This window comes from Pteropus vampyrus, unplaced genomic scaffold (assembly GCF_000151845.1).
Source record: "Pteropus vampyrus isolate Shadow unplaced genomic scaffold, Pvam_2.0 Scaffold89, whole genome shotgun sequence".
Lineage (NCBI taxonomy): Eukaryota > Metazoa > Chordata > Mammalia > Chiroptera > Pteropodidae > Pteropus > Pteropus vampyrus.
In genome coordinates this window covers 5,459,733-5,481,570 of record NW_011888870.1, presented here as the reverse complement: position 1 = coordinate 5,481,570, position 21,838 = coordinate 5,459,733, and the positions used below count along the sequence as shown (strand labels likewise).

Sequence of the window (21,838 nt, the reverse complement as noted above, 5' to 3'; positions counted from 1 at the left end):
CTCTTGGGCTGACATTACTTTTTGTAGGAAAATGCCTTAATAAAGCCACTGGAAAGTGAGATCTTGAGGGTGTGGGTCAGCAGAAGCTGAGCAACAAGAGATAACTAAACAGCTTTTATTATAAATGCACAGGAATTTCAGAGGCTGAAGGAGAAGAGAAAAAGGCAGGAAGAGAGAGCAGAGTAACATGGGAGGAACTCAAATTGCAGACATGACTGAAGGACTTTCAAGATCAAGAATGGCCAATATTAAATTTCAAACTATTTGCATTGGTGCAATCTCAGTCACTGAATTTTAAAAAATCTTCAGTAGGCATACACAGATATGTTCTGAGACTGCCTTGAAGGACACTGCACCTTAGAGAGGAAATTGTATTTCTCCAGGTTAAAGGGATAGATAAAGCAATCACATCTTGATCATACAACGAGGTTCTAATTGACATCTGAGTTACCTAGAAGATGGCATTCAAGGGTTTCTTTTATCTTTGAGCTTACAGAAGATCTGAGTAGAATAATGATTTGTTTGTGGTGTCTGCCAGTCTAGAGTATTTTTTGGAAAACCTGTTATCACAGAACTCAGTCCAAATGGATGAAAGTAACTCTTGAACACAAGCTCTGTTGAAATAACATGGACACTAGCAATCTAGATATTTCTCTGTGTACTTTAAAGTCATCTTTTGGGTAAAGGGAATCAAATATATAGTAGCTGAAGGAAACGACTCTGGGGGGTAATCACACAATAGAATATACAGATGTCAAATTATAATGTACACCTGAAAATTATATAATTGCATTAACCAATGTTACCCCAATAAACTTAAAAAAAAAAACAAACACCATTTGATTGGCATTAGATTTCAATTTGAGCCTTTGCAAGACACCTCATGAAGATTTTTAGAGATTTTCAAGGATAAAGAAAAAAATTCACCCACTTTCAGTAATATAATTTGGTCGATTTTCTCTTCTCTGGAATGAAGTTCCAGTTGGCTTGACAACAACGAGGTATGTACCCCAAAATCAGTACTCAGACTGCCAAGCAGGTAATTGGGCAAACTAGTATCTTTTTCTGCCACATCTTCTTCCTCTTCTTCATCCTCCTCTTCATGATGCTTTTTAGACAAGGTAATTGCTGACTGAACCTCTACAATTTCCTTCCGTATCTAGGAAAACATGAAAACATGACATGGAAGTTATGCAATAATAAGAATTTTCTAAAGGGCAATTTTGTGAAAACTTAATTATTTCAACAATCATTTTAATTTGTTGTCTTGTCAACGACTGAATTCAAAGTGATGGATAGATCCTGAAATTGCTACAGAAGAGAGTAAAGCTTCAGAAACTGATAAACTGCGGATAAACCAAAAGAGTAAAAATTGTTCTTGATAGTATGTAATAGTTGCATTTTGCTGTCAGGATGACAGCTGCTTGTTAATATTCTGAGTCTTTGTTTGGTACTTCAACATTAAAAGTATACCTTTTTTTTCATATTTCACAAAGGAATTTGTTCACATAGGACTGGTGGATGTAGGTTAAGAAGAATTAAGTAAACCTTCATTTTATCATTCAGAAAAAGAATGGATGCAAGATTCTGGCCAAAGCAAAATTATGCCAGTGGGGCAGTGGTTTTTTGGTTTTTGGTTTTCGGGTTTTTTTTTTTTTTTTTTAGTAGTTTTATAGAAACTGCTGCTTTATTAAAAAAAAAAAAAAGGCTGGAATTGCTTTAGGAAAACCATAATTCCATCAAAACAGATACTACTTAATCTTTGGTCAATTATCTTAAAATACAATCCCTAGAGATAAGAGAAGATAAACAAAGTATAGGTAGATGAAGATAACTTCTGATCAGGACAAGAACAAAACCTCAAATCTTATTTTAAAGAGTATATCCTCATATTCGAGGGCTAGCCAGTGTTGTGTGAGATATAGGCTTCTTGATTTGTTGTGTGGATTTAGCTCCTATATTCATTAGAATATATTCTACAAATTAAGAAGGAATGAAAATGTAAATACAAACAATATCTGAACTTATCTTAAATTGTATCCCAACTCAAATCTATACAAAGACGACCTTGAAATAAAAAACATCACTTATGTGAACACACATATATTTAAAATTATACTTTTAAACACTCTGTTTCAATCTTCTTTTGCTGAAAAACTCTCTTCACTTCTTTCAACTCTTCATCTGTGCGTTGTTTCATTGGGAAGTTCTCAACCACGTAAGGGATGTGAAAGCACTTGGGGAAAAAACACACACAAAATAAATTCATTTTCAGTACCAGTCTGTGTATTTGGGATGGAGTGAGAAATGTTTTTCCTGATTAAAATTTATTCATAGGTTATCATGCATGAGTTAAAATTAAAAATGGAAATTTTCTTTAAAATAAGACAATGTATACCATTAGCACTGGTGTGAACTTTGTATAAAAATACTATGCTTTTGTGAAGTGTTTACTTCTAGAGCAATGGTTCCCAACTAGGAATAATTTTACTTGTCCTCCTCCCTCCCCAGCCCCTTGGGGACATGTGGCAATGTCTGGAGACATTTTTCATTTTTACTAATTTGGGTACTGGATGCTACTGGGGTCCAGTAGCTTGAAGCCAGGGATATTGCAAAACAATCCATAGGACAGCCCCCACAACAAAGAATTACCCAGCCTAAAATGTGCAGCTCTTGAGAAATGCTGTTTTTGAGTAATGCTCAATCACACACATGTAGGTTGACTATATACTTCATTATCCACATTGGAGTGGGGCTGGCATATTTGAAAGTGAAAAGGGTACTGTTAAAAGTTATTCTAGGGCCACAGTCATAAACTGGGACTTTTGGTTCCCCTACACAAACAGGAAATTTGCGTTGGGAGGAATCTCGATGACAAAGTGTGAAAAATAGGCTTTTAGAAAATGTGAGGTAGAAATGTGAACAATATTATGTTTAGTTTTCAATCTGTGTGGAAGGTGAAGTGGCCTTTTGGAATAGACAGATACTAAGACCTGGAAGCAGGTAATGTCATAAAGGAAAGAGGGAAAGAAGTGATAAGACAAATCTTAAGAGATGCTGGCTTAGAAGCACACAGAGCCTGAGCAGAGAGGGAAGAATGAGACAAGAAAAAGTGACACATCTAGGTAGAATTCAGCACGGAAGGAGGCAAGGCATGCTTTAAATGCTTTTCTCTGTTTGGATTTTCTTCAAAATATTTTTTAAAAGTTTTTCTGCCATGAGACTTTCAATGAAAATTCCCATTGGCTAAAGTGTTGTACCTGGAGTTATATTTGTTACCTTAAGAGCTCGACCTTTCACAGCCATTGAATTCCAGCATTCTTCTTTAATAAGTTCAGCCAAATATCTCTTGGCTAGGTTATGCATCTCTGCATCCTTTCTTATCTTGAAGAACATGGATGAAGGGAAAAGTAACAATGAAAATGTGATCTCTCAAAAAAAAAAAATAATCTCAGTGGTAAATTCACTAAGTTATGGCTGCACATTTAGTGGTAGAATCTGATCTTCTTTCTGCAACACCTGGTGCTTCTCTGAACTGAGATGCACTTTGGTGGGAGCACTTCCTTGTCTTTGAGAACCTTTCCTGAAGTTTAGTCTGGAGGCTTGGGATTCCCTTCTTTGAGTACCAGGGTTTCAACACAAATACCTCTAAGGGCAGGTAGGTCCTGCACATGAGCCAAGGTGGGTGTGGGAACAATTGCACAGCCATGATGGGCTGGATGGCTAAGACACATGTTATTAGAGATCCGGCTGGTTAGTGCAGGGTGGGGAAGCAAATCCACTGTACTAAGTCTTCCTGTTCTGTTAGAGAAATCTGAAATTTGTAATTTTATGAAACTGTCAGATATCTAAATGTTGGTTTAATTTTTGTTAACTCATATTTAAAGTACCACTTCGTGACCTCTGTCTTGAGGCCTTTACTGCACTTCACCAGTGGTTAGTAGGTCAGCAGACCAGAGAAGCAGGGTTGTGGGGCTGGGTAGTCAGACATGAGTTTGAAGAGAAAAAAAATACTAGAGTGAGGATGAGGGCAGGCACCTAACCCAGATTCACTGCAGAGTGGTCCAGCTGGATGAGCTGGGAGAACCCGGTGCCAGAATAGGAAAGGGCATTCTAGGCCTGAGTGAAACCAGGGCCAAGGAGAAAAGCTTGAAGCCTGGTGGACAGATCAAAAGCACTTCCTGGCTCAGATCTGAGTTGTGGGTTCTTAGCCATGTGATCTAGCTCCAAAGCCTGTTTCTTCAAGTGAAGAAAACCATTATTTACCTTTTTGGATTGTTGTGACAACCAAAATAAACAACATATAAAAAGCCCCTAAATTGATGCCAATTTTCATAGAAAAGAAAAAAATAGGATCATTTCTAATAGCTTCCTGTTGTACATTTAATAACAAAAGCCAAATTCTTTACTATGATACTCAAGGTCATCAGAACTGGCCCCTGCCTACCTCTCCCACTTCATTCCATGAGGCTCTCTCCTGTCACCTCATGTGCTATAGCCTTTCTGTTCCTGGAATTCTCCAAGCCTTTTCTACCTCAGGGCCTTTGCTCTTGCTGCTTGTTTTGCTCAACATTCTCCTCTCCTAGATCTTTGCACAGCCAGCTCCCTCTCTTCTTTTCGTTCCCAACCAAAATATCACCCCTTTAAAGCGTTTTTCTTTGACCACCGAAGTAGATCTCCCACATCTATCACAGCATTCAGTTTGTTTTCATCATACAATACAGAAGTATTTGTTTATTTACGATCTGCCTTCTCCACTAGATTAGCCCCATGTGGGTGGGGACCTGTTTATTCATTGTATTCCCAGCACCTACAGTAGTGCCTGGCATGTAACAGGTATTCAATAAATGTTGTAGAATAAATGGATGGATGGATGAATGATCATTCAGGTAAATTTTATCTCCTTGAATCAGACTGTTGAGGTCCTTTTGGTCCTGAATCTGTTATCCAATATAATACCTCTCATTCTCAGCTTCATGTCATTCATAAATTTGACAAATCTGCTTTATTTCTATATTTTCACTCCAATCATTAATAAATATGTTTAACAGGACAGAGTCTGGAGCATATTGTTGGAAAACTCTCTCCTAGAGACATCAGTCAAGTAATCAGTCTCTTTTTCTACAGTTGCTTAACCAACTATAATCCACTTAAATGTCCTTGAATCAAGCTATATTTCATTCTTTTATTCAGAGAAAAAAAGTGCTTATACTTGCACACTCAAATATTCAAATGTTCTGTGCAGATTGAAAAAGAAGTAGCTTAAGAACATTCTGTGTAAAACACAATTAGGGCTTTTACCCAAAATAAAATCAATGTGTAAACAATGGGATGTGACTGTCACAAAAAGATGCAAAGGCTGAATTAACAGAAATATAGAATCTAGAAAAGTGGAGGTTTAAGTTTATGCTTTTCTCTACACTGGCATCTTTTGTGGATGCCAGACTCAAATATGATGAAATCAGATGAAAATTGTGTGATGACAATGAAGCTATTGAAACTACATTACATGATAGTTATAGGAGTGAGATAGTTAGCAGAGATAAGAGGAGATACATAGAGGACATGGTGATTGCCAGTCTTCTCTAATCATTTTCAGAGTGGCCAAAGAAGTGATGGTTTTCAAAGAACAGAAGAATCAGTGAGTATAGGGAGAAAGATTTCAACCCTAATTAAGAAAGGAATTATTAAACCAGAGTGTCCAAAGTTGACATGAGGTAGCTGAGGGCATTCCTAAAAATCCGTTGAAAGATATTTAGTGTGAATGTCAGGGAGGAGTGACAAACACCAGATATCAGGCTGGCCTAGATGCTCTTCTCTTCCCTAGTCCCCAGTTCAATAATTCTCTGACTCGATCCATTTACATGCACTGGATTTTCTTTCTTCACATTGTGCTGGAAAAGTTTTTGTTTTATTTGTGTAATCCTGGAAAAGTTCTCCTTCCCATTTTCTTTTTACTTCCTTCTTTATGGTGCTTAAATCATATTTTTCCCATACCTTTTCTATTTCTTCCTCACTTTCATTGTGAAGCCTTTCCAGTTCCTCAAGATCCAGACCAAATTCCCATTGTTCTAATTTTGCAATATTATCTACTGTTTGGTTTTCTTCCATCATATTCATAACCTGAATTTTAAAATAGGAAAGCATGGTGACAAGTTAAGAATTAAACTTTAAAGACATGGTTTTCTGACCCTCTAAGCAATCAATAAAAAAAAAAGATGTTCTGTTTATCTAAATATAACTATATCAAGTAAAGAATTGGGTTATTTGCTTATTGTGATTATTTAAGTTTTAAGGCTTAATCCTTAAAAGCTCATTCATCTATAAACAACAATAAAAATGTATAAATTCTTCACTTCATTGAATGATATTAAGAAATTACTGATATTTAAGTGTGCTAATAATATTGTGGTTATGTGTTTTAAGAGTTCTTATCTTTTAGAGATACATACTTAATAAATTAAAGATGAAGTAATATGATATCTAGGATTTACTTCAAAATAATCATGGGAAGGGATGGTGGACAGGGGTGTAGATGAAATAATAATATTGGCAATTGGGTTTATTAGATTATTATTCTCTTGCCTTTTATATATATTTGAATATTTCCATAATACACATTATCTTTAAAATTTTATAACTTCAAAAAATTCAGAGGCAAAGGACATACAATGCAACATATGTGACAATCTCCAACATATAAAGAGCCCTACAAATTAACAAAAACAACCCAAGCGATATGATAGGAAAAGTAAGGACCTCGATTTCAAAACGGTGGACTGGAAATGGCCTTTACACCTTTTTCCCTCCGCTCCAATCCATAAAATTAAAAGAAATGTATAATAAATAATAAATCCATTACTTCAATTAAGAAGAAAAAAAGAAAAAGGATACTTCAGTAGTATGGAAACTGTAACATCTGGAAAATGGAAATTAGATGGATCTGAATGATGCACCATAGCACCAAGTGCCCTCAGGACAATATTTAACAAAAGGTAGAAGCTACATCAGAGTGAGGCAGTAAACTAGAAGTAGTTGGCAGAGTGATTTGCTGGAGGTACTGCATCAAAAATAAGCAGTGGAGAACTTGCATGTACATGTACCCCCACTTGGTAAGACTCCCTGGGGCCCCGCAGTAGTAACAGGGTGTTTTCCTCCAGACGGAGGAAATTGGAATGAATATTTGGGTGGGAGAGGTAGGGTGATGTCCAAGGAATCTGTCAGTGGCTAGAAGGAGTTAGAGGAATTGCTCCTACACACAGGATAAGTGGCCAACAGATTTCCCAACATCACCCAACTCAGTTTCCTTTTACTAGAAACAGATGGGAATACCTGCTGAAGTCAGAGCTCCTACAGCTCTTCCCCAGCAGGTCGAACTGGTGTAGTGAAATTATAACAGGGAGTTTCAATTATAAAGATGGTAAAACAATAATAAAAATAATAGACCACCAAGTATTCAGGGAACAACAAAACCATTGAAGAGACACAGTAAATTCAACAACAAAAGACTTGTTATACAAAGAAAAACAGTCAATTAAATGAGAGTAGAATTTTATAATAACTATGGATGCAAAATATTTTACTTCGTCAAAAGAATCAAGAGATTATGAAACTTAAAAGTTTGATCTTGGAAACATACAAACAAATCCAAAAGATGGACTGAATAGCAGAAAGGACACTGTGGAAGATAATTAGTGATCTATAAGAGTCAGTTAAGAATTCTCCCTGTGTGTAACAAAGGATAAAGAGGTGGAAAGTGTGAAACAAAAGACATTTGTATGACTTATCTAGAAGCACCTACAACTAACATGACTTCAGAAGGAGAGAATAAAGAGAACTGGAGCCACAATGTTTAAAGAAATAATAAGGGAGAACTTTTAAAAAACACATTAATGCGTGACTACTCAAGATTTAAAGGGCACAACAAATGTTGCGCAGGCCTAGATCTGGACACAGAAATGTTGTAAAACTTAAGAACCAAACCCTAAACACTTTCAAAGAAAAAAGAGTAGCACAAAGCTAGAATAATCAGACTGATAGAAGACCTCACATCGGCAACACTAGATGTAAGAATACAATGATCAAAGTTTTAAGGGGAAGAAAAACCTTGAATCTCTAATTCTGTGGTCATCAAACCATCATTTGAATGTGAGATGAAATTAAAGTCATTTACAGACATTCAGAGGCTCAGAAATACTCACTTCTCAGGAAGGATTATTAAGGATGGACTACAGCCAATACTCACTTCTCAGGAAGGATTATTAAGGATGGACTACAGCCAGAGGAAGGTAAGTAGATTTATTAAGTCTGAATAAGATTTAGACATTTTTAAGAGTTTTTTGAAAAGAAGCAATTTAGATCTATAATTCCAAATGACATCATTGAGAGAATGTGAGGGATGAAAAAGTCAAAATAACAACAACAAAAGCACATTGGGGTTCCTGTCCTATAGAGGGATGGATATGGTATGATACACACTAAACCAGAGCTTCTTCGACTTTAATGTGCCCATGACTCTCCAAGGGGTCTTGTTAAAGAGCAGAGGCTGATTCAGGACATCTAGGATGGGGTCAAGATCTCAGGTGATGTCGACGCTGCCGTGCTCTGGACCTTTGAGTAGAAGGCTCTCGATGATGTAGAAAAAGAGGAGGTCAAACATGTGGGTTATAATTTAAAAAATAGAAATAGAATTATGACTCTCAAAATAGTAAAGGAAAAATAGAATAATAAAAAATGCACAAGCAATCCAAGAGGATAGAAAAGAGGGGAAAGAAATGAGTTGAAAGTATGTTAAATAGAAAACCAAAAATAAAATGGCAGAAATAAATTTAAACATATCAATAATCATAATAAATGTGGCTACACTCACCTACTAAAAAGCTTAAATAGGATTTACAAAAAACAATCCAGCTGTATTATGATTAAAGAACAAAAAAGATGGAACCAAAAAAAGCCAGAAAAAGATACATAAACAAGTGCTAACAAAAAGAGACAAAGATATTTCATAAGTATAAAAGGAATAATCCATTAGAGAGATCTATCCTGCACATTTTTGCACCTAATATAAATATGATAGAAATAACAAGGATAAATTGACAATTTGCTAATCATATTCTAGAAAACAGTTCACTTGGCAAAAATATAAATATGAATATAGAGAACTTGGCTAACACAATTAGACTGATCAAATGGGAATTTAAAGAGCATTGTACCTTCCTCACACACACAAGAAAAGAAAAGATTCTTTACAAACACACGTGGAACATTCACAGAAAGTGATCAGATATTAGGCCACAAAGACAACCTCAATAAGCTTTATTTACTGACCACAGTGAAATAAAGTTCAAAATTAGCCACAAAGAGATATACAAGACGATGTATAAATAATGTACAAAATGATCTTGAAATTAAAAACAGAAAATACCTACAGTCTTTTAAGAAACTGGAACCAAGTTTTCAACTAAAAAAAGTAACAAAATGAGGACTAATAAACCTGATGCAGTAGGGAAGAATGAATAAAATTCTAAATTGATAAAATCCTAAATTAATTAAATGTTTAGGCATTCCTGTTAAGGTTAGGAAGAAGACAAGCATGCCCACTGTCATGACCACTATAATATTAAAAGCCCTTGCCATAAGACAAGAAAAAGAAAGTATAAAGAATGAATCGGATGAGACGTGTGTTTTTCAGAAGATATGATAGTTTACCTAGACAACCCAAGAGAAATAAAATCAGTAACATTCATACATACCCATAGTAACCAATTAGAAAATGTAATAGAAAAATATTCCATTCACAAAAACAAAACAAACTACAAGATACCCCAAATAAACTTAATAAAATTATACAAAGTTACTTTTAAACTGTAAAATTTCACTATAGAATAATTTTAAAAAATTGAATGAGATATATTTATTGATATATATTTATATAATACATAGTATACGTGATTTATATTAAAATGTATATTATATATATATTTTCAGATAGCAAATAAATTCTTCCCCAAATCAAACTATAAGCAGTATTTTCTCAATCAAAATCAAATCAGTTTTTCATGGAGCTTGACAAGCCGATTTTAAAATTCAAATGGAAAAATGTGCATAAAAAAGACAACATTTTTTGGAAAAGAAGAGCAAAGGGAGAATTACTTTAAAGATATAAGAATATTTTATAAAGCTATCACAATCAAAATAGTTTGGAATTAGCTCAGGAAAGATCACTACTCAATTTCAGAATGGAGAGTCCGCAAACAATTCCATACACGTGGGACTATGGGAATTGACAGAAGAGTTGCAAATCAGTGGGGAAAGAATGGTATATTCAATAAAAAGCACTGATGAAATGGGCTATTTATTAAAAAAAAATAAAGTTAGATCTATACTTCATACCATTCATGAAAATAAATTACAGGTGAAATAAGAAGTATTAGAAGAAAATATCTGAGACTTTAGAAGGCCTTTAAAAATCAGTTGCAAAAACAAAAGCTATACATAAAATGATTGATACACTTAGGCCGTAATTTTTAGATTCTGAATTTAAAAGGCACATTATACACATTGATACAAGACAGAAAATATGTGTAATATATTAGGTCAAACCATATAAAACAGCAATTTTATGTCATTCAATTAAATAATAAGGGCTACCTCTAGCTTTGCCCCATGCACACCTCCATGCTCTTTTACCTTTCCAGTTGCCTGAAATGAGATCAAACAAGGGAACCCTAGAAGCCATGTGCTGAACCTAGCAGAATCTCTGTCAGCCTGGGTCTCTGAATGACTGTATGAAACAGAGTCGCTGCTGACCTGAATACCCCCCAGGACTGTGGTTTGAGAAAGAAATAAACTTCTCATCTCTATGTCATTATGTTTTTGTAGTTATTATCACAGCTTAGTTAACCTTAATTATCATAAATAAATGTAAACTAATAATAAAAATAAAGAACTATAATAATAATTTTAAAAAAGACACAACAACCCAATAGAAAAATGGGCAAAGGATATGAATGGGGAATTCACATAAGAGGAAATACAAATAGTATTTAGAGTTATGAAAGGATTCTCAACTTCATTGGTAATCAGGAAAATAAAAACAAAACAGAGGAAATTACCAAAGAAAAATTTAAGAACACCCGGACTGAAAGACAAAGGTTTCTTACTGAAAATGCTCATTAATGCCTGGCATATGAAAGAGAAAAAAAAACAACCATACAAACTAAGGTCCTGGGATGAAACAGATGACACACTCAAATGGGATAATTTGGAAAAGAGACTTTTAAAAAAGATTTAGCTGGCTAAGGGAAACCAGCAAGGCATGATAAAGCATCTCAGGCTATCACCACTCCTAGGTCTGAAGGGTGGGGAGTGGTTCTTTGCACCTGAAGAAATAGGTAGCTGTTGGACTCATAACACTGCAGAGAGGACCCTGGAGGACTAAAAACCCTGACCCTAGACTTCTCCCACCTTCTCCTTCCTGTTGATACCACTCACTGTCTAAACCCAAACAGAAGCCAGAGGCAAGAGAGCCCAGTGATGCCATCCACAAAGGCCAGCCTCTTGGGGCTCAAAACAGGGTTGAAAATGGTGGGGATCATATCTGTACCAGCAGACCAAGAATATTCATCAAACACATCAAGGTGCATAATTGTAAAATTTCCAAATAGCAGGAATAAAGAAAGGATGCAATAAGTTTCCAGAGAGAAAAATCTGGCTACCTACAAAGGACTGAGAATCAGAAAGGTATTGGAGTCTCTAAAGCACACACTGTGTGCTAGAAAGCTAGAAAACAATGGAGCGAGCCTTCGAAATTCTGAGGGGAAATCATTGTACAACTAGGCAAACTATCAAATGTGTGTGAGAGTAGAATAAAGACATTTTAAGAAAAACCATGTCTTAAAAAATATAGTTCCCATGTACCCATTGTCTCAAGAGCCAAAGCATTGTACAACTCTAGTGGGTAGGCGCCATTCATTTTGTGTTATATTTAAAGGTACACCAGAAGTATGTTCCCAAGCCAGTCCTGCTTAGGAAGCTACTGGAAGAGGAATAACCAAGAAAACAGAAAAATCCATAGGACCCCCAAAACTGGGCCTCCAACTCAGGAGGCAAGTGAAAGGATTTCCCAAGAAGATGGGCAAGGGAAGTCCCTGGGTCAGCAGCTATGTGCCCTGTCTAGAAAGCAAGGTGCTTAGATTAGACCTGGAAGATAGAAAGCTCTAGAAGAGAGATCACAAAATAAAATAAAATAAAATAAAATAATTTAAAACTCTGACAGTTTGATTTCCTCAGGTATTTGTATTGAAAAGTTTTATTCTTTGTTTGTTTGTTTGTTTGTTTTTTTTAGCATTTTTAGGGAGTTTGAATAGGTCATAGGTATCCAGAAAGGCTTAATACAAACCAAAGGCAATTATTAATTCCAGGCAAAATAAAGTTGCAAAAATAGAAGTATAATTATAATACACCATGTGGCTCAGCTTTGAAGATTATTTACATAACTATAGTGGTATGCATACTGAGTAGGGATTTACATGTATGTTCTAGTGATGATTGGGAAGGAGTTGTGTGTACAAGAACCTAAACATTCATCTTCCACACTAGGAAGCCCATAGTTAGTGTTACAACAGAAATAACAAGAGATAGCAGTAATAAAAAGACTATTTAGAAAGAAAGAGGTAAATAGCCAAACAGAAAAGCTAAAAGAATTAAAAATAGTTACCTCTGGAGTACAGGAATCATAGCAAAAAAAAAAAAAAAAAGTAGGGAAGATGCTGCTTTAAAATATTTTTTTAAATTATGTAACCCATTAATTTGTAAAAATATAAACATATAACTTTGATTAAAATAATTATTAAGAAAAGTAAGACATAGAATTTGGGGTAGACAGAGAAGAAAACCACTGTTGATACATAGTGTGGTATGGTAAAAAATTCTACCCCATTGACGTACCCTAGAAAACTGAGCTTATGGGCAGAGAAAAAAAATGGGTATAGCTCCTCATGCTGTGTTGAACAAAATAAAGTTCAAAAAGCCATTTTAGACCGAGGGCCAAATGTATTAGTATGTGAATTCACAACACTTACAGTTTTAGCAAGTGCTTTGATTCCTCTTTTAATGTCTCTCCTTTTGTTGGAAAACAGTTTAACCTCCTTTTTGATGGCCTGAAATGGGACAAATATATCACTTAAACAGGCACAAGAAATGATAGAGAGGTATATGATGGATACATGTATGCCTATATACATACATATACGTACATAGGTATATAGATATACAATTGATAGCACTTCTCTAGAAATAAATTTAAAAAATTTTAAAGACTAATAATATAATGGGTACATGAAATAACACCATGGCAATACCTTGTTTAAGTCAGCCCCTACTACATAAGTGACCACTGAAGCAACCTGGAACTGATGTCAATTATAAGGCCAATGGAAATAAAATAATTAAATTGTGAAAAATTAAATAGAGAATAGTTGACAAAGGAAAACCAGTCTGTTTCATTGGAAACTTGAGTGAGACCAGATAAGCAGCCTAAATCCAGACATGAGCTACTACACTTGTCACCTTCCTGCACATCTGGAGCCATGACGCCTCTTCTCCTGCTCCTGGACCACCTCTTTCCTTACGTCGACCGTGCAGCATCCCTCTAAATACATTCCATCATGAGGTATCACACTTCATTCTTTGCTTTTGCTTACCTGGACAGCTTTGTTGGGTTTCATATTAGCTTAAGAACAGTTCTTAAAGCGGTACGACTTAATCTAAAAGATTGGGCTGTGTTTAGGGTGTGTGTTAGCTTTCACAACGTAATGTGTTGTCAAGTAGTATCTCTTTCTACTTTCTAACTTTCCAACAGGTTGTCCTAGGAAAATAGCCTATTTGGCACAACTACAGAGCATTATTTCAAATCTCTCTCATGTTTTATAAATACCTCTTGGCTTTTTTGTTGTATCCAGGGAATTTCCTTTGTATTATCAACTTGGACTAACTCCTCTTGTGATGAGTCAACGTTTAAACTCATAGTCTCATTTACCTTAGAAGAAGACAGACAGTTCTTAAATTTAAACTCGAGTTCTCCCACCCTACTTCATATAATTGCTTTGAATCCCCTTGCACCTGTTCCATTTTAAAAAATAATACCAAACATTTTTGCTTGCCCAAGATGTAATGTTTTATTAATTTAATTCCTACCAGTCTGTCCTTACAGCAGCCACACTTTTCAGAGAAAGCAGAAATGATCAGACAGGTCATATGTTCACCAAATCACTCTCTGCCTTCTTTCTGACACTAGAGACCAAATTCTACTGCCTATCAAGGCCTGCCCCACAATTTGTACTTGGGGCAAATCTTCATCTTTTCTTCTTTCTCAAGGTTTTACACTTGAAAGAAAAATTGCATCACCCTTCTGCATTCTCTGTTTCTCCCCACTACCGAATCTTTTTCAAACGTGCTCTGATATCTCCTATCCTGGGAAAGCCACTCTTCACTGACCACCACATTCTCCTTTCGCTATCACCCCCTTTCTATTCTCTTTGCAGCAAACTGTCTTGGAAGAGTTTGGGACGCCACACTCTCCTGGTTCTCCTGGAACTTCACCAGTTGCCCTTTCTCAGTCTCCTTTGCCTCCCTAAACTATTCTCCTGGATCTCTAGAAGTTGCTCTGTCCTGATCCCCTTCTGTTTCTTGCCATTGACTCTTCCATGACTTCATTTGGTTTTATGGTTTTAAATTCCATCCACATTCCCTAGATTCTCAAGTCAAAATCTCCAGTCCTGGCCTCTCCCCAGAACTCAAGACTCATCTTATCAATGGCCTACTTGGTAGCTCTGCTTAGATACCTAACAAAGGCTTCTCAAAGTTAGCATGGGTAATGGATTTCAGATTCCTTTCTTTCCCCCACAGTGTCTCCCCTCCCACAGTCTTGCCCATGTCTATGAATGATATCATCTCCTACATAATTGTCCCAGTAAAAAATCTAGGAGTCAATCCTTAAATCCTTCCTTTCCCTCTCCCTTGAATCCATCAGTGAGTTCTATCAACTCTCCATCTGAAACCTACCTGGAATCTACTACTTCCTCTCCACATCACTCCTCCACCTCCATCGTTGTTACCCGGGCCTCTGCCATAGCCTCCTAACAGATCTCCCTGCTTCCAATCTTGTCCCCCACAGGAGATATTCTCCACACAGTGGCAAGTAATCATTTCAAAAATGTAAATAAGATCTTGTACATCTTCTCCTCAGAGAACTCTTTAACAAGTTCCCATTACATATAAAATTAAATCCAAACTCTCCCCGGTTTGCACAGTCCTTCATTACCTGGCCTTTTCCCACCACGAGGGCCTCATCTCCTACCTCCCTCTCTCTCTTGCTCCCTTCAACTGCACAGGCCTTTTTAGGTCCTCACAGGGCAGCTCTTCCTGCCCTGCCCTGAGTACTCCTGCCCCATGTTGCATTTTGGCACTTCCTTTTAATTCAGATCTCAGCTTAAACATCTCCTCCTTTTGGATGGAGAGGCTATTCCAGCCAAACAATATCACACCGAGCCATTTTTATTCCATAAACAGATCTTGTTACTATCTAATCTTTTATTATTCACTTATTTATCTCTGTCTTTGCTTACCCCAATTAGAATATAAGCTTTATGAAAGTGGAAACTTTTTCTGTCTTTTTCATGCCTATATCTCCCACAGCCTAGCACTTTGTAGGCGCTCATAAATATTTGTTAAATGATTGAATAAATGAATCATTTTAATGGTCTCTCTATACTTTCATGTCACATACTATTTAGGAAGTATCTAGCCAGATACTTATTCAATCAGTATTGAATGGCTCAAATCTTCCTAGCAATCATTGTTTAGCTCAAATCAACTCTTACAAAAATTCTTTACAGGTCTGGACATTTCTTACGTCAATAGAAGGAGAAAGAAAACTATATTTGAACTCAACTGTGTGTTCAGATTCTGATCCCAAACCCAAGGAGTCGCTTCGTGTTATACTTAAATAATTATTCTCCTCCTCCATGGTGTTTTTCAGAGTAGTTAAAAGTTGCTGGCAATATTCAAAAATTTCACTGGCTAAATTTCCTCCAAACCGCCTATATTAATAAAAAAGAAAACATAGCTATAAAATTACAATTTTAAAAAGTCACGTTGTGCAGTATTATTTCCAGATACATAATCATTTCTACACAAAGAATTATGTAGACGGTTCTCTGCAGCGCCCTGTAGTTATCGGGGCTCTGATTCTTAAAACAGGGCCTGTTCTATGGGATCCAGAGCACGACAAGCCTCTTGACCTCTCTGGGTGGCCTCTCCTCAAGTTGTCCCCATACCCTCACCCGACATGTCCTCTGTACCTGCCATGGCCACTGCACAGAAGAGCCATTACTCTGGCTGAGCCCTTTGAATGTGCGAGGTGCTGCTCGGCTTCACATGCAGAACCACGTTATCACATTCCGTCCTCAGCGTTCCGTCGCAACTCCCTGCCCCGCCCCTGCCCCCCGAGAGAAGTTTCACTTCCACTCAATCAATACACCAGGGCATCTCAAACTTTGGGAACCTCAGCATCACCCGGAGGTTTTGTTAAAACAAATTCCTGGGCCCCACTCACTGAGATTTTGATTCAGGAAATCTGGGCGAGGCTCAAGAATATGCATTTCTAACGAGCGAGCGAGCGTGCGTGCAGGTGCTGCAGACCCTACCTTGAATAACATTGATATAGCTGATTTGGAGGTGTTGTCATGTGCCTTAAGTTATGGACTAATAGGATTGAGGTTTCAAGCTCAACTTTGTTTTGAGTCAGTAGTCCACATGGTTAACCCAGGGATGGGTGGGGATGTCTTTACTTCCATAGTTAGGGCTCTAGCACTAGTTTGCTGTTATCTGAGATGCTATTTGTTCACTGACTATAAAGAATATGTTAGGATTTATATATGAGATACAAGCTAATATTTTTTAAGATTCTATGTATAAAATGGCATGATGATTGCAGTCTTCAAATGAGTCTTTGAAATAAGTGGCTATCAAAGTTGTTACAATGTAAAACCTCTACAATATTCAACATTTTCAAATGTTACTGAGAAAGGCCATGTTTTATTATTGTTTCAATCACAGGAGGCACTGTGAGATATTATTTTTGTGGAAATGAATTGTACATTGACTAGTGACGTCCACTGGCAGTTCAAACAAGGCAACATTTAAAGTCCAGGCTGTCACCTTCATGCTCTCTATCCTCTGGTCATCCTTCATCTGTATGCTTTGGTAGTATTTGTTTATTTAGAAATTTAATTTTAGTGTAAAAGTCTAAATCAATTAATATTGTCTGAGCAAAGTCTAATTAGGAAAGTAAGTCTGCATGTGTATACGCATACATATAGATCTAGGTCAGGATTTTTAAGAATAAACAAGAGTTTTTAAAGTTATCTACTATTCAAATAGTCCTCATTTTTTGTGCTCCTTCAATAGGTGTTTTGAAAGAGGGGACAGATCATCTCATAGGTAATAACCATGCCTTTTTATTGTTTATATTTTGAAGCTTTGACATCTGGGGCCATGCTGATCCTGGAGGGGCTGCCCCTTCCAGGGCTAGCCAATTTCTAAAACAGCTAGCTCAGGAGCCCAACTTCAAATGTAAACCAATCAATCCAGAGTCTGCACTCCGACCATCTCCTCCACTGGGCTTCCATACTCAGGGCCACTGCTTTTCTGTGCTAATCACCTCTGGGGCCAAGTGCCAGACAACCAAGGGCAGTCCCTATACCTAGGAACCGCGGATATTTTTCCAAACTAGCCAGTCCTAAATCTGCCTGCTCCTTCCCATGGAAACCGTAAGAAAGGCTCTTACAGTTTCTCTGCGTCCTCTGCCTCCTTACAACTCTGGTGCTTCCCCACATGGCCCCCCAAGAGCATGACATACCCCTTCCTCTTGGGACCTGTGACTATAACAATCTTTTCAATGGCAGTTGTCTCTTGTTATGTTGGCCTTACTGTACCTAAGTAATAACAAAATCTTTATTCTAAAACACCATACCATGGGAGGTTGCTTACTATATACTGCACGTACCTCCATCTTAAGTAAACGAGGGTGCCGTCCTCTCTCCCATTCACTAGAATGTTTTGTCCATCCATTGAAATTCTCACTGATTGAATTCCGTGCCCTTGGTGAGAATGACTCCGACAGCGGGCAAATGTTTCCTCAATAGTTTTAGGAACAAAGCGCAAAAATTACAAATGCAATTCTACCGCATGGTTTTTTAAGGGGGTTACATGTACTTCGCTTGTAGATAAATCTTTTTTTATTTGTTAACAGCATTTTAGTTGGTATGGAAGTAGTCTCTGGGTAATACATAGCGCTGAAAATCTCTAGTTCATAACACATTCACCAATACTGATTCATTCTCCCATTTGTGTGGTATGAAAAGGAGAGGAATTATCACTACCAATTTATAAAAGGAAAATCAGATGCAGAGAAGCAAATGGACTCGCTGAAGGCTACCAAGTTAAGCGAGAGGCCTTAAGCAAGCAGAGAGGGCAAATTCAGACACCTGCAAGAATCAGGCCGGTTCCATTTATGTGTGAAGAGGCTGAGTGTGATGAGAGAGGGTGATGGGCTCTGCAAGAAATGAAAAATAACATGTCCCACATGGAGGATGCTAATAAAACCAGTTTAGTTAGAACCCAAGCATCACTAATTTGGTACACAGAGCAAGTCTAAGCCCTTTAACTAAAAACTGGGATTTCTGTGTCACACTGGTTCTCAGCCTTTGATGCCTTTTAAAAATTTTTAAACTTTTGAGTACGTAATACATTCAAATAGTTTGAAGTTCAAAAACCATACAAGTGTATGCAGTGAAATCTCCTTTCTGTCATCATTCCCCAACCACCTCCAATGACAATATCTTCAATAATCTTTCAGAGGTTTTTTATGCATATAAACAAATTTTTATGCAAACAAGTTTTAACATAAATTATACCATAATACATATATTATCTTGATTTCTCCCTTAACACTATATCTTGGGGTTCTTTCTATATTGTTCCATAAAGATTTCCTCATTCTGTTTTACAGCTGCATAACATTCCATAATTTACTTATGTACTGTTTATGTAGCATTATTTACTTATCCTCTATTGATGGATGTTAGGTTGCTTTACAAGCAGTGCTGCCATGGATAACCTCAGATGTGAGGTTCTTTGTATAGAATCACCCAAAAAAACTTTGATGTCTTGCCATATCATACCATTGTCAGTTTTAATGTACATTATAAATCATTTGAATGAGACAGTATAAGAGTTTGCAAATTGTTCACTTAAAAATAATCTCTAAGTGATCTAAGATTTTTTCTGTTTAATAATATGTAATATTTTACCTAACTCTGTTCCAAATATACTTTCTTGCACAGGTGAGCAAGGAGAGCTGGATGGGCACAACCAAGGTCTAGTTGATCTGTGGAACCACGGGAGTGTGTAATGTGGGTGACTGTGATGCTTCAGGTGTATGGGGTAGAAGCCTGGGTAAGAATCACTGACCATATCAAATTGTACTGATGACCAATACAATTCGGTTCCAGCATCACATGAAGAGTCAGGTGGGGGCGTCAGCAACCAGCTCAGAGGCCCTTCAGGCCAGGGAGATACTAGGTTTGTACAGTAATTCACTATTTCCAAGGCAGTTTTGCATACACCTTATTATTGACTCTCACTAGAATCCCACAGGGTTGGAGCAAGCCAAGCTTCCCTAATATTACAGAAGAGCACCTGAAGCTCAGTGAGTTTCCAAGACAAGCAGCTAGGTGGTGATGGAGCTCAGCTGGAGCTCAGCTATGTAGCCCTCCTCCATGCTCTTTCTTCACAGACCTCAGTCCCCGCTTGGTGTTTTCTCTTTCAGAGGCTCAAACCTCAGCACATGAAAATATCTAATGTTAAAGTCATCATTGGTAAATAAGTTATGAGTCAATTTACCTAGGAAAGAGTTCTGATTCCTTTCCTAAGGGCTTTTGTTCCTTATATGAGATCAAGATATATATTCCATGGTTTAAAAAAAAAAAAAAAAGAGTTTACCAAAGTATGAATGTCTCGGATACACAGAATTCCACATTGAGCTCTTGATATGAGCCACAATCCATGCGGAGACAGAGAGAGCACTCCAGGTCCATAATGTTTGCTTTGTATTTTTTGGTATGGCTTAAGAACGCAAATACCGTTATGTGCCTGCCAATCAAAGAAAATGACCACTTTATAGAAAAGATCAGGGGACCAGCACCTTAGGGTTTGTAATTGTGCATATACAGTTGGACTGAAATTCACAAACTGTCATTGGAAATAAGCTGACACATGATAAAGTGGGCACCTGTCCTTTCATATTTTTCATCTTTGCAGATAAAAGTTTGTTTCGATCAACTAAGAAATCCTTTTTTTATATGTTAGCTACTGTTAAAGATCTCAGACTATATCGACAATCTTTATTTTTCACTAATCATTTTCATATATCCCCATGCTCATGTCAAAATAAATTACTTGATATGCCCCCTTTGTGTTTCATGCATTCCTACCTCCGAGCCTCTGCACATGCTGTGACTTTTGTCTGGAATGCCCTTCGGCACCCCATCCCCACCAATCCTGTCTTCTCACTACCTCAGCAATCCCACCCCACTGCTAAGGTTGTCCACGACAATTTTCTATGTCTAAATCTAACCTATTCTTCAAAGTCTAGTTCAAATATTACTTCCTCCATGAAGCTTTTGTGGAAACTTCTCTGCTATCAGTAATTTCTTCCTTCTCTTAATTTGTCTCATATCTTGCTGACATTGGCTACTCTGGGACATAAGGGCTTTGATTGAAGGGTTTAAGGAGGAAGGATGGGAGATAATCTGGGTCAGTGTGTGTGTAGCAGGAGGTGATACAATATGGGAGAAGTTTGAAGAGAGAATGATGAAAGGATGAGGGAAACATAGCCCTATTGCTTAGGGCTCAGGTGCAAAGTTCTACCCCAAATCCTGACACCTGTCAAATAAGTTTCCTAATGCTAGATTGTCTTTTCACAGCATTAAACCACTATTGTGTCATCTGCATGTTCATCTGACAAGTATGATATATGTAGCACAAATGTGAGGTTGCTCAAACATATTTTATGATGGATTAACAAATCATGCTAATATACATCTAATTCAAGGAAATTATGTCATTATGATAAAGCCATTTGTTAACTAGATTAGAATATTAAAATATAGATCACATCTAATTAATACAATGTGTCAATCTTACTTGCTAAGATAAATGATAGCGCGCTTAAATTTTGGCATACTTTTTCAGGAAGAAGATAGATGCAGATGTATGACACTTCATTACAGAAGCCATATATTCGGTTACTTTCAAAGTCCAACACTGCAGAAGACAAAGCATGCTCTATCTCGTAGAGGAACTTATGAATGAGTTCCTCTCTCATCTTCCCTCTTTCATTAGTGAAGGCTGTAAAAACTATAAGATTTGAGGAAGAAGAAAGATCACTTGCACCATATAATGATTTTATTTTTTTCAAACATTATGAACAACTATGAAAAGCAAAATAAAAAATTTAAATGCCCAATTAATAATGCAGAGTCTATTAGGTGATAAAAATGATTTAAAAACAACTTGGCTCCATTAGAATACTTGAGTCTTAAATGACTGATAGTGAGTAAAATATCTCTTATAAGGCCTTGGTTAGTTTCATCAGTTAAGTAGAGGCATATCATTAAATGAAATTCATGATGTTCTTTAATTAAAACATGGTTAATTAAAATATAAAAGTACTTTGAGGTCTTTGGCTCTTTTATACTTATACTTATAATTATAA

General features: G+C 36.8%; 1 protein-coding gene across 1 annotated transcript in view; it reads right to left on the bottom strand.

Moving 5' to 3' along the window:
• CFAP43 (cilia and flagella associated protein 43) overlaps window positions 1–21,838 on the bottom strand; it is an 86,402-nt gene that overhangs the window by 21,868 nt on the left and 42,696 nt on the right. Inside the window, 12 exon segments of the mRNA XM_023532723.1 lie at window positions 932–1,159; window positions 2,120–2,236; window positions 3,280–3,384; window positions 5,998–6,123; window positions 13,083–13,160; window positions 13,937–14,038; window positions 15,953–16,100; window positions 18,068–18,198; window positions 20,065–20,214; window positions 21,308–21,483; window positions 21,486–21,509; window positions 21,796–21,811. Of these exon segments, the coding sequence (XP_023388491.1) occupies window positions 932–1,159; window positions 2,120–2,236; window positions 3,280–3,384; window positions 5,998–6,123; window positions 13,083–13,160; window positions 13,937–14,038; window positions 15,953–16,100; window positions 18,068–18,198; window positions 20,065–20,214; window positions 21,308–21,483; window positions 21,486–21,509; window positions 21,796–21,811 (1,401 nt within the window).